The sequence below is a fragment of the Barbus barbus genome (genome assembly GCF_936440315.1).
Source record: "Barbus barbus genome assembly, chromosome: 25".
Classification (NCBI taxonomy): domain Eukaryota; kingdom Metazoa; phylum Chordata; class Actinopteri; order Cypriniformes; family Cyprinidae; genus Barbus; species Barbus barbus.
In genome coordinates, this window is record NC_136753.1 from 24,238,990 (window position 1) to 24,253,515 (window position 14,526).

Genomic DNA, 14,526 nt, shown 5'->3' on the forward strand with positions numbered 1-14,526 from the left:
CTGTCATGCCAAACCGTGCACGCAGCAGCCTGTGCTTGCTTTTTTGTTACAGTGCTTTGTGAATGTTGATGCTTAGCCCAAATAACAAATATCTTAATAGGAGCATTTATGTTGTGGAACTTACGATATGTTACAGAGCTATTTCATTTAAATTTCACTAATGTACTGAAAAAATCTATATAGCCTACTTTTATGCGGGCTTCTGCAGGAGGGAGCGGGACAAAACATGAATGTTGCGGGCGTTAGCGGGACCAGATAAGATATATTTATGCGGGAGTGGGCGGGCGCGGGACAGAATCTTGCAGGAGTGGGCGGGCCATGCAGGTCTCTACCATTCAGGGACATAAGTAAAATCAGCCTGTTTGTGAAATGGTTCAATTTTTTAGAGTGAAATATTTCTGTTTAAAGGATAATCAAGGGTTATTAATAACTTAAGGTCTTAGTTAGGATTCTGCTATAGAACATAGAGGTTTGGCTGCATGATTTTGGGTGAAAATGTAATTGTAATTTCTGATAAAAAAAAAAAGTTATTTGAAATATGTAAAAAAAATTATGTGATTTATATATTAATGACTAAATACAAAAATTATTAAGTAGTTTTGTTATTATTATTAATTTTGTAATATTTCACTGAAAAAACAACTTCATTAAATTGCAGCCTTTACGTTTGGATGAGTCATAAACCTATATCATGATTTCATTATCAAGTCTCTCATAACACACACATATAACCTCATGAACGAAGTGCAGTCATCATCCCCTATCACTGTTAATGATGAAAAGACAGCAATATTTCAAAGTCTGCTTTATATGTGAGTTTTTGTATTGATTTGGCAGCTTGTTTGTTTTAATAAGGCTGTTTGAAGGGTAGGAGAATCCGATGATAACTTAAATGAATTCTATCCTTCAGTAATCTTAGTAAATTCCTGTAGTAATCACACTGCATGCTATAGAATATGGGGGTGCTCACTGCAAATATTAGTTTTGATTGGTGCTCTGCCATGATAAAGCTCACATTTGATGCTGTATGACTTTGTGTTCAACAAGATGGACGGTCACAAGCTGTGCCATTCTGGGCATTAATCTTGGTATGGGGGGGGGGCATGCTTAAAAATTTATCAGGACTACAGCTGGTTGCTTTTCATTTAGCAGACACTTTTTATGCAAAGCACTTTGCAGTGCACTAATTGCAAGGACAATCCCTTTGGAGTTAGTGTAGTGTACTAGGCGCTTTACTCTGGAGTCTAATAATTGTAGAAGTTCACTGGTTCTCTTTATGTGGGATCACACTTGGAGGCTTTGTTTCAACAGCCCAGATTTGTACCCACTGGTCTGATGACACTCGATAGTTGTGCAAAACAACTGGTTACACCAATTCTACCCTGCGTCCAGTCATGTGTTTTCTTATTAAACTTTATTAGATTAGATTGACTGCAATGTTTATAACCCTGAAGATTTTAGTATTATTTTATAAACCAATTTCTTAGTTTTTGTTTCATATTTTATTCTGTATTTTACAAAGTATATAAATTAATTTACTAATGAATACAAATACTACTCAGAAATACATTCATTATGTTCATTCAATATTATATTGTTGTCCCAAAAACTTTTATTTCTATTTTTGTAAATAATTTTATGTTTTGTCTTTAAAATAAATGACCCTTTTTAAGAGTGGCTTAAGTGTCCAAATAGTTTTTATAGCCACTTTATATTTATATTCACATTTACATTTACATTTAATCATTTAGCAGACGCTTTTATCCAAAGTGACTTACAATGGAAGCAATCAAAATCAACAAAAGAGCAATAATATGCAAGTGCTGTGACAAGTATCAGTTAGCCTAACACAGTACACATAGCAAGGTTTTTTTTATTATATAATAAATCAAATGAAAACAGATAGAATAGAAAAAGAATAGTGCACGATAGGTGCTACTTTTTGTTAATTGTATAATAAATAAAAATAAAACATGTATATAATATATAATATGTGACCCTGGACCACAAAACCAGTTTTAAGTCACTGGGGTATATTTGTAGCAATAGCCAAAAATTCATTGTATGGGTCAAAATTATCTGCAGATTATTTTTCTTTTATGCCAAAAATCATTAAGATAAGATCATGTAAGTAAAGATCATGTTCCATGAAGATATTTTGTAAATTCCCTACTGTAAATATATCAAAACTTAATTTTTGTTTAGTAATATGCATTGCTAAGAACTTCATTTGGACAACTTTAAAGGCAATTTTCTCTATATTTAGATCTTTTTGCACCCTCAGATTCCAGATTTTCAAATAGTTGTATCTCAGCCAAATATTGTCCGATCCTAGCAAAACTTATCTATTCAGCTTTAAGATCATGTATAAATCTCAATTTCGAAAACTTGACACGTATGACTGGTTTTGTGGTCCAGGGTCACATATATGTATAACTCAATATTTAAAGTGATTTTTAATTGTTCAAATGTTTATTTTTAATACTTCAAGAGACTTAAATGTATTTGAATTGGAGAATATTTTAAGTATCAACTTTGTCTCAGATGTTTGTACTAAAATTAGAAGAACATAAAAAATAATATTTAAAAAAAATATGCTCACCAAGGCAGCAATTATTTAATCAAAAGTTATATTTTGAAAAAATATAAAAATTTTAAATAACAGTTTTCTATTTTAATATATTTTAAAATTGTGTTTATTCCTATGAAAAATCTGTATTTTCAGCAGCCATTACTTCAGTCTTCAGCGTCACATGATTCTTCAGAAATCATTCTAATATATTGATTTGGTACTTTAAGAAGCTTTTATTATTACCCTCAATGTTGAAAACAGTTGTTCTTCTCAATATTTTTGTGGAAACTGTTTCTTTGATGAATAAAAAAATTACAGTACTTGAGTATTTGAAATGGAAATCTTTTGTGACATTATAAATGTCTTTATTGTCCCTTTTGATCAATTTAATGGGTTCCTTCTGAACAAAAGTATCAATTTCTTTTTAAAAAGTCATACTGTGACACACTTTTGAACAGTGGTGTAAATTACTTATTTTTCATATATTTTTCATAAATGCTCTTATTTCTGAGAATAAGTGAATACAGCTACAACATAACCTTTGTTATGACATTTAGGTCATGGAAGGTCATGATGAGATATGTATGAGTTCATATTGAAATCTCTGAACTGTGAACTCCTTTGTGTTGTAGGTGGAAGCTAAATGGCAGCCTGCTCAACCCTAAACCCGGCTCCCATCACAGCCTCTCTGGAGGCAACCTTCGCATCAACCATCTCAATAAAGACGAGGACGCTGGGACGTACCAGTGCCTTGCTTCCAACTCCTTCGGGACTATTGTCAGCAGGGAGGCCAGCCTAACCTTTGCCTGTAAGTCACATTCTGATCTCTGATCAAACCACAGCAGCACACATCAGGCCCAAACAAACAGAACATTGCAGACCGGCACACACTGGTATGCTGGCCCTTGTTCTCCTCGCTGATAACATGATCAAAATGGAAAAGTTTTCCCTGAGGAGAGCCTGGTTGCTTTCTCAGTCTCTCTCGTTCTTGTTTCTCTCTCACTCTATGTCTGTATCTCACATACGCACAGGTTGTTCAGGGGCCAGATTCAGTCATGCAGTCGTCATTTATATGGGCTGATAATGAGATATCAAAAAATGAGATTCAGTGAAACACATTCAGGCCTTGCACTCCTTGTTATGGCTGTTTTGAAAGCGACGACTGGCAGCTAATTGGTTTAAGCGCCACCCTTTCGACACCTCAAGAAAAGCTTTATCCAGCATATAAAATAATGAGACTGAGGCTATGATCCAAATAGCGTTCTACCACACTAATTGCATAATTTCTTCAGTGGGCACTGGACACAGTATGTGAATTTTTTTCATAATAATAAGTGAACTATTTTTATAATTTAGTTTTATTTTAATAAGAATAATTCAGTCATAAATATAATAAATAATAGTAATAATACATACTTTTTACAATTTGTTTTCTCGACTGGATTATATTGCCAAATTTTAAGCAATTTTCACTTTAACTTGGAATTTAAAACATACTTAAGAAAGATTTTTATTTCCAAGCCAATAATTGACTTCCACTGCATTTACATGCAACATAATAAGTGTGACAGTAATGCAGCATATGACTATGCCTTGCAATGGCAAAATGCAGTGAATAAAATTACAATTTAATGGTTGAATTTGTATAGATTTTGTCAATTTTGCACTCCTTTTTCTTTGAATTGGACTGGCACTGTTTGAAATGTTTTTGTAATGAATAATTTTTCATATACTATGTAAAAAAAAAAAAAACATACACGGCAGTATACTGGACACTTACACTAGTATGTTATTTTAGAAACGAGGCTATTGCCTATGAATAGGAAATTCTTCTCTTTTGTTAAATATATCACATCTTTTATTATCAGTCAGTTTGGTTATACATTGACAAGCTAATATACATAATTTTGACACTTTTCTACATTTAGAAATAGGACAGGCTCTAAAAAAATGATCATGATCAAATTTGACATATCCGTCATTATCGATGATGTGCCAAGTCTTTATTTATTTTGCATTTAAAGCCACATTTTTGCTACTGAGTGAAAGTTGCATGAACCAGATAGTTAATCTTTATTGCCAGAAAATGGCAAACACTTGCCAAACAGGTGAATAAAAATGATACAAGCTGTAATAAAAACTTATTTTCATGACTCTGATTGGCTGAGCCGTTTTGCATGCACTGATAACAAATGACAAACAGACTTTTCCAAATGATTCTGATTCACCACGTTCCCAGCAAGACTACTGCCTGAAGACAATAGCACTATATCGCAGGAACAATCCAATTCTGTGGGGAGGAAATCCGCTGTCATCGTAAGACGATTGGCTGACAGATCCATCAATCGCTGGTCTCTGACCTTACTAGGCTTCAGTTGTTGTCGTGTGGTGGGGGCACGCATCTCTGACTGCTCCACATCCATCTTCTTTATTACTCTCTCCATAGCTTAATTAACTCCGCCGCATGATGGAGTGGTGCAGGTTCAAGAGAATAATTTAAAGGGCAGCTGATGTTATTAGATGGGATATTTTCTAATTTGGTATCTAATGCGGGAGAATTTGTAGGCGACCATGTTGTGCATGAGAATGCATAAAGGTGAAGTCGAGAAGTCACATTTCCAACTTGAATTCATCAAATGTTTTAATGCAGTAAAGTAGATTAAGGAAGATGATGAAAATTGGAGTTTTGTGGCTGTTGGTTTATATGTATAAGCTTTGAGGTCATTTATATGCGAGTGTATGCCTAAAAACTGACCAAATTAACAAACATTTGAAATTTATGCTTTAAAAAAGAATTACAAATATTATAGACTTCTCTTCTACTAACAGGTATATTAAAATTTGTCTCTAAAAATGCTCCTTAAAAAAAGCTAAACATTTTTTTGACATATACTATCCATCTCATAAAGAGTTTTGATTTATGTAATTGAATACAAAATAATATATAAGTATCTATAGTAAAACAATTGACTACTAGTTATTTATTTACATTTTGCTACAAAATATTAAAATATATAGAATTTTACGTAGTTTCAGAGTGTTGATAAACTAACTCAGTTATGGCATTTGCTCTTAACATTTCTCTGAAAAATATGTTTTAGGATTATGTGTAATATAGTTCATGACTGCAAACTTGGCAATTAAACACTTTTTAAAATACATCTGAAATCATACTTCTGAAATCATACTTCTGGTTTCTGAATACAGTAAGTATAGATCATTCCCTAACCTGAAATTTAGACTTCTTAGTGGTTCTTTTAATACATTGATGTTATCATTAAAAACATTTCTATATGAAAAAAAAATGCTTTTACTTATGAAATCAGTCCCTTTGACTGTTTTTAATTCCTGTTTTAATAAGAAATACATTAACACAGGAAAGAAAACAACATTAATGAAGCCATTTAATGGAATTTTTTGTCTTTTTATAATTTTATACAATTTCCACAAGTGTGGTTTTTATTTTATGCAGACTTTTAGCAGCCTTCTGTCAGGACTAGCTTTACAAATAATAGATGGCTCGTGAAGTAGTTTGCATCTCTTAGAATACATTTATGGTTACTTTGGTGTAAGCTTGTATGGTGCCTTTGTGTGCTTTCAAATTATCAAAAATACAGGTTATAAAAGAGATTTTCCTTGGATGTGATAAAATGTTTTTTTTTTTCATTCTCTCTGAATAGGACTGGATGAATTAGGCAGATATTGAAAGGGTTGTCAGTAGATGCATAGGAAATGAGAAAAATTGTCAGTGTCTATGCACCAATCCCTAAAGCAGTAATTGCATTCTGGGGAATTGCAGAATGTTTTTAATTAAAATGCCACTGATAGAGAAGGCTGTGTGCTGCGTCTTAATCGTATTTCACGTACCATCATCTCATTTTCATATTTGGGTCCTAAAAAAAGACCTCACTCTTAATGGGCAATAACAATTAAAGGTCTTTTTGACTTTGTAAGAAATTAAACTGCGCATCTGCAGAGTTAACAACATGTTGAACATTGTGGTGACAGATTGAAAGAATATTTTGCAGTTCAGCTGATGTTATTTGATGGGTCAGTGAATGCTGAAGACATTACCTACTATATATAGTCAAGATACCAGGTCTAGTTGTCACAAGGGCTCAGAATCTCAGTAATAGTGAGGTTTGGAGTCTGATTGCAGAAATGCATGCTTTTTTTGTAGCAGTAGTTTCTAACGTGTAGTTTTGACCAAAATAGACTTAATTAGGCTTGTTTTTGTGAATGTAAATGTTAGCAATCATATTAGAAATCCAATATAATTTTCTTTCTAAGAGAAAGAGAACTTCACTAAACCACAGCGTCATACATTAAAGCAATGATGAACTACTGTATATAATGCAGTCTAAACTGTGTTCAATATGTTTAGCCTATATTGAGGCAAATTGACATTTCATTGGCTGAGACAGTGGTTTGATATTTTTTGTGCTGCCTTTTACATTTTTGCTGTTTTTATTAATCGTTTTGCATTTCATTATTGGGAATTCATTAAAGTGGTCATCGGATGCTAAATTCATTTTTCAAGTTGTTTAAACACACTTCCAACACACATTTATGTGTACACATCCATCCTATAATGGATGTGTTTTTTTTTTAAATCCCTTTTTTAAAAGCCCCTTTCTCAAATCAGGCTGTTCTGAGATTCCTGTCAGTATGACGCAGTTTTGTACAGGCCCCTCCCACGATAGTTGATTGACAAGCCCGTCTTAGACCTTAGACCCTCCCTGAGTGAGCTGAGAGCTGTCTGCCATTGTGTCGACTCCAGTGCTGGGGAGAACAAGAATGTCTCCGATTGAGGTGTGTTGTTGTTGGATGTAATAATGAATAAAGCGGTCATCATTTACTCCCGACATCTGAGCCTCTGAAGATGCAGAGGATTAACGTTACTTTAATTTTTAAGGGAATGCGCCAATCCCCGATCTGCCTAAATGCGTCTATGTTCATGCGAATCATTCGTGATCCAGCTTCATCTACAGAAGAAGTGAGTATATAACGGTTTTGTTTTTTATGAATCTTTGCAAATCGCCTTTCCTAATAACGTGCTAGTTAGCCAGTTTCACGGCTAAAGTAAACAGTGCTGCTCCTCACCCCACAGAAGAGAGGGGCAGGGTCAGCAAAGCTCATTAGCATTTAAAGCAACATGGACTAAAAAAACGGCTTGATGAAAACAGATCTGATTTTTACAGGGTAATGAAGGTATTTTTTACACTACCATTGAGAAATTTTAACCAAAGTATGTTATAGACTTTTCATTAAGACCATTAAAAATTGAATTGTGTCAACATGCCCCACTTCTGGTTCACACGTTAAATGAAACATTTATCTTTTTTCCTGACCAGTACTGGTTCAATAGCTTTCTGTAGCTCGGATTTCAAGGTATGTGTCTGTACAGAAATTGACTTTCAGAATTAAACCTACCCTGAGAAATATTCACAGGAGTAAAAATGTGACAGCTAATAAAGAGGGAGAGAGGAAGAGCTGTTAATCAAGCATTTAAGGGATTTCTTTTTATTCTGTCCCAGTTGACAGTAAAAAACAGCTGGAGTTCCTCTGCTAGTCTGATTTGAGTATTATATCTGCTTCCTGTGGAGGGAGGGTCGCGTGAATCACCAGTCTTTATAAAGACACGACGGCTCACTAGGACTATGATAAGTTATGCTGGCATTTACAAATCACCCACGGTGGTGGCTCTTGATAGTCAGGTTCATTTAGATTACTGTACATCCCATCAGATCAGTTTTGCATAGCTGGAAGTTCTTCAGTGGTGTTGTTTTCTTCATTTCGAACTGTTATGAATTGCAGAATTGGAAAGTGCTCATGGGACATTGCATCACGGCAGCATCAGGTCTTCGTTCTCAGTCCGAATGCATGCCTGTCATTCAGGTAAAAACACATGTTGTTAGTGATTTGAGATTAAATAAATTCCCATTAAAGTTTTTATGACTAAAATTGAGACTTTCCCCATTGGAATATAGCAACAGTTTGACACTGTAACACCATGGCTGATCTGGGAATTTAATTGCTGCTAATTTGTTAAAAGAAGTGATTCTGGGGTTTATCAAGGACATTCGGAAGTTTGAATAGTTTTATTTATTTATTTTACATTTAATCTGTTCTTTGGAAACAATTTATTTATTGCTAATTATTTTTGTTATTTATTCTACATTTTAAATTATATTTAGTTTTTATTTAATTTTCTAAGCTGTACTTTGAGCACAATTTATTTTTGTTTATTATTTTAATATTTTAAATGATATTTAATTTTTATTTTATTATTAATTTTTATTTATTTTATTAACTAACTATATATATTTTTTAAACTAACTATGCTTTGGGCACAATTTTCTATAAACAATTATCCCCAGAAGCTACAAATCTAAGAAAACTTTCTAATGACATCCTCTACAGGACTTGTTTAAAAACAAAAAAATATATTATTTTTATTTTATTTTTTTAAATGAAAACGTGCTTCTGAACTTGTTAGTTATGGCAGGTCTGTACGTTCTCCTATTATTTGCATATCTGCTGCTGCATATGGATTTACAAAATTATTAATTTGTCAAGTTTATCCTTTTGCATGTTATCACAGACTTTTACATTAACTGTTCCCTCCTGGTGGAATGACCTGCCCAACTCAATCTGAGCAGCTGAGTCCTTAGCCATCTTCAAGAATCGGCTAAAAACACATATCTTCCATCTTTATTTGACCCTCTAACTCTAGCACTCTCTATTGTAATTCTATTCTAATTCTATTAAAAAAATTGTCCCTTTTAGACTTGCACTCTATTCATTTACTGCTTGTTTTCTTAAAAAATATTTTTGTATTATATCTATTTGTTTCATTTTTATTTATTATACAATTAACAAAAAACGTTTTTCTTTTTATTTATTATATATATATATATATATATATATATATATATATATATATATATATATATATATATATATATATAAAAACTTGCTATGTGTACTGCGTTAAGCTAGCTGAGACTTGCTTGCATATCATTGCCCTTTTGTTGATTTTGATTGCTTCCATTGTCCTTATTTGTAAGTTGTTTTGGATAAAAGCATCTGGTAAATTTAAATGAATTAGTTCAATATCATAATATTCATAAAATGACAATGTAAATGTCCACATCTGATTTTAAGTACATGATCAGTTGTGTACTTTAAACAGTTTAAGACGATTTGGGTGCTAGTTGATGTTTAGTGTAAAATTTGTGTCCTGAAGCCAAACCAGTTGACAAGCACTGATTTAGAGTATCTCTGTATGTGTTAAATGCGTATTTACCACATTTTTATTTTATAACACTGCACTTCCTTAGTCTGAACTGTTTAAATGAATACCATCTGGATCCCCCCCAGCCCCAACTGTTTATGGGGATGCGTGTATTCTTTTTAAAGTCATCCCTTCATGTGAGCGGCTGGTGCAGGATGCTTTTATGCCACGTTTCTTCAGGGGAAATACAAAAGTGAATGGTTTCAGCTGTGTATATTAAAAGAAGCATTTGTTTAAGTACTCCCCCCACACACACACACACACACACACACACACTCTTCCTTTCTATCTATTTCACTTCATTTTTGAAAAACCTCAGCTGTGTGCTATCCTGAAGGAAACAGCCCGCTGAGTACTTTAAACAACAATAGTCTCTTTGCTCTTTTGGGTGTGTGTTTATGAAGCGGGGAGCACCACTTGTAACCTTCCCCAAATAAAAAGGCAGACAAAAATACTATAGAGACATCAGGATTGGGATTGTCAGTAGCCCGATAAAGGTAAACAGGCTGCGATCAAACCTGGTGCGCCCCACTCTCGCTGTGGACGACCATATGTCCCCTCTCCAAATCACTCCGGCTTTTATCTCTATCCAAAATATACCCAAAAAGACATTCTTTTCTTTTTTTTCCTGCCTCAAATTAATTCAGTACCTTAGATGTTGAATGTGTTTGTCCACTTTGTTCTTGTAGGCTCTCAATTTTATGGCTTCTGTTAGTCTTTTATCTAACATCCTGTGTTTCATTGACATGAAAGTGGCAGTCCAGCCCTTTGTTGCCTTCCCATCATGTCTAGATAGAATCCAATAGGGTTATAATCATGAGTGCTCAAGCGCTCGCTGTTTGGTTTGCTCACTGGCCGCACTCCAGGTACTACTGCCAGGATTTTCCGTGAAGTTTCGGTAATGTGTAGACTTAACTTACTGTAAATATATACATACAAATATAAATAGTCTTTAATGTTCAATTCCAAAAGGCAAACTGGGATTGCTTTTTGGAATTCAAAATCATTATATTGGTGTGCATATTCAGTAAAATAAATCTTATTCATTTAATATTCTTATTCATTAAGAATAATTTATTATTTTATTAATTTGTTTTATTTTATTTTAACTGTTTTTGAAGATAGTAGCTCATAAAAGCTTTTTTGATATCTTTTTTTCCTTTTATCTGTCCATCTGCCAGTGTCGTAATGACAGAAGGACTCCATTTGATTGAATACACTGTAAAGCCTGTTTTACACGAACAGAATTTTTGTAATTTCCTTCCAAAACAAAGACTATAACATTGTGTCACATTAATATGAACAAATGATGAATAATTTGCATGCCTCATTCCAAGCTATGCCCTGACATTCATATGGGTAATTAGCCTGCAAGTATTACAAGTATTAACAGTCTGTCAATAAGCTTCATACAATTCATGACACATCTGTGACTTGAATTCATTTTCGGTGGCCTTTGGAAGCTGAGCATTTGGTGGGCTTTAGGGAAAAAGGCCCAGCTGTACTGATACAAATTTTAATGTTTATTTATTTATTTTTTAATCTAACCACTTGTACTTTTTTTCGCATAAAGAGGCAGTTTTAAAAACACAATAAGTTGGACCAGTTACTAAAATCAGTGTGAATTTCAACTTAATTTAGTGTCATTTCTAACCCATTTACCATCATCCGTTGAAAAATAAAATAACCAGCACTGATGCTGATTCTCTGTCCCAGCGAAAAAGCAATTACATAAATTACCCCTTCATTACAGACTGCTCATTGCAGAGGTGTATGAGCCTTTACTGCAAAGTCACATATTAATCTGTGAAAAATGCACAGGAATTGCTTTCCCTAATAGAAGACCGGTATTTCAAATTGCCACTGACTCCCAGGGTTAAAAAGAAATTTATGTTTTAAGAAATAATTAGCCAAAGCCCCCTAATAGACTTGTCCTCTAGCTAACATGACACATTCTAGCTGACCTTTTAGTCATCTTCATAAACCACTGAGCGCCATAATTTCGCATTTAAATCTAGCCCCGAAGCAGAACCAATCACTGGTCTGTGTTTAGGGGGAAGTGAGGAAGATTTAGCATTGATTTAGCCTATAAAGAGCCACTTCATCTCTGCATCAGTGCTCCAGGTGACACCACAGAACCAGGATCACTGGAGATGAGGTTAATGTGGGTTAATTCTTCTGATTTGTGCAATGTGTGCCATTAAATGTCAGCGTTAGCATGTAGCGTGAGACTTAGTGCTGTTGAATACAGCTTTGTTTAGAATATCCAACCTATATAAGAGTTCATGGTAATGATTTTGTTAGATGAAGCTGTGAGGTGTTCTTCAACGTGGGTCAGTCAAGTAAAGGGGTCTCTGAACTTTGATGTACTTTTCAGCTGAGCGACTGCAGAATCCATTTAAGGAAGATGACAGCGGGGGCTCACAAAGCTGACTTCACGCTTTCCAATTCAAAAGCGTGCTAGTCTCGCAGAAATTTTTACATCAGCATCTATATTTTTGATCCTTGAAGTGCAACATGGATGCCATTAAAAGCTCTCTTCAGTATGATTTAACGTCAAATAATTTTAAGATTATTCCAGTCATGTTGAGAGCAGAATTTAGTGGTGGGTTTTAGGTATGGGAATTAAGCAAATTAATTCATGAAGTCTCTCAGTTTCCTCTTTTTTCACTGCGGATGTTTTCACACTTTTTAATCCAGTGAATATTTCTCATGGTACTGTAGGTTTATTACTGAAAGCCAATTTCTGGATAGATGCATTCCTTAAAAAGATACAGTTCACCAAAGACATGCTATTTTATTATTATAATAGTCGGGCATGTTGTCACATTACCTGACATGTGAATAAACTATTGTAGGCTTTTCAGCTCAAATTAAACATTTAAATAATTATGAAGTAATACAAAAAGGCCCTTAAGTATTAAAAAATATATAATTTTCATACATATGATGACCTGCCTATATATAAATGTGACAACTTTTCTCAACCCAACAGTCTGCCTTCATTATGTGGTGGACTTTTGTTGTCTTAATATTTCAGTGTGATTTTTATTTGTATTTACTTATTTATTAATCTTGGAACTTTAATTTTGTTGGGCAGAATTTACAAAATGGTTTGAAACCAACATACAAAAGCAGTTATAAAAAAAACAAGCATTAACTTACCTGTGTGACAGCTAGCTTCATCTCAGCATCATCTAATTGTTCATTTTTTTTCTGAAAAACAATAAACGATCCTATAACGAAGCACATTTCAACAGTTCCCACCTGAGACTTTACAAGGCGCCCATCCATGCATTCGATCTGCCTGTGCAAATGACTTTTCCCAATGATTTTAGACAACAATTGCGCAAGGGACAAGCAGGAAGCTGTTGTGGCTTGTTATTGTTTTCCGTCAATTGTCAAATCTAAATTAGTTTCAAAGGAAAGGAAATTCAGATTCTGATGCGTTTTTTTTTTTTTACGGCTTTGTAATGGTTGCCAGCACGATTTGTGATGAATACAACTCAGAGGGGGCCTGATAACTGCAGGAGCCATTAAAAGCACTCATGTGTGGCTCACGCTTAGCAAAACACCACCACAATTGGGCAAGAGCACTCTTCTGTTTGGAGGGACCCATTGATTTTGTCCTCATCTTTACTCCAAATCTGTTAAATGTTGTAAAATCACATTGCTGGTGATTGTAGATTTGTTGTTTTGCAATTAAGGTCTGTCAGTGAGATTTTAAACACAATGCAATCTTCCTAAAAAAAAAAAAAACTAAGCCTGCTTGTTAAGCTTGGACCACACTATTTGTGCTACAGACATTATTGATACATCAAATCATGTGACAACGCAAAAGAAGATATTTTGGAGATCGTTTTTGTCCATGCTCTGAAAACCTGTGGGGTCCAAAATATCTGTGGACCTATTGAATTTCATTATATTGCCAAACAGACACTGAAAAACACACATAAAAATTGTGTTCCACAAAAGAGAGAAAATCATACAGAATGACACGAATAACTGATTGCAGAATTTTCATTTTTGAGTGTAATATCCCTTTAAGAATAGCTATCTAACTTAGTACCACTAAACAATTTTTTAGGTTTTAAGAAATGTTCTTGCCAGCTTATTGCTTCTATTGAATAACCCAGGTTCAATAGGTTGGAAAAATGTGTCTGTGGCAACATTTCTGCAAGGCAATATTACGTAGCGATATTCTTGCACCTTTCATTATGTGTCCAGTGAGTTTGCTAAAAGCAACCTCAAAACAAAGAAATGTAAATCTACAATGTTTTTTTTATTACATTGGTTGTACGAATTGCAGCAGTTTGGAAATGAAATGTCCGGCGAGTGGCACAAAAATGTTAATGCTCTTCTGTATATTTGAAAATAACGTACTAACTACACTAAGCCAAACCCTAAACTTAATGTTTGTGTTAACAAAATCAAACTTAGGATCAAACACATTTGCTGAAATAACCATGCCATTTTACCTTGCTTCTACAAGTCTTCTCCAAGCTTTTTATTGCGACTTTACATCACAAGTGAAATGGTTTACCAGATGGGCTACCAAGCAAGTTTACTAGATCAGAAAAGCCATACATTTGAAGCTGGTTATGTGATGCAAACATGTATTAGTTTATGATTCATTCACGATGGTGAAGACACAAAG

General features: G+C 34.0%; 1 protein-coding gene across 2 annotated transcripts in view; it reads left to right on the forward strand.

Annotated features, from left to right (window-relative positions):
* The window catches only part of cntn4 (contactin 4), a 142,135-nt gene that overhangs the window by 47,594 nt on the left and 80,015 nt on the right, over positions 1-14,526 (forward strand). For both annotated transcript variants that reach the window (XM_079377961.1, XM_079377962.1), the window contains one exon: positions 3,205-3,380. In XM_079377961.1, coding sequence (XP_079234087.1) covers positions 3,205-3,380 — 176 coding nt within the window. The remainder of the gene's footprint in view (positions 1-3,204; positions 3,381-14,526) is intronic.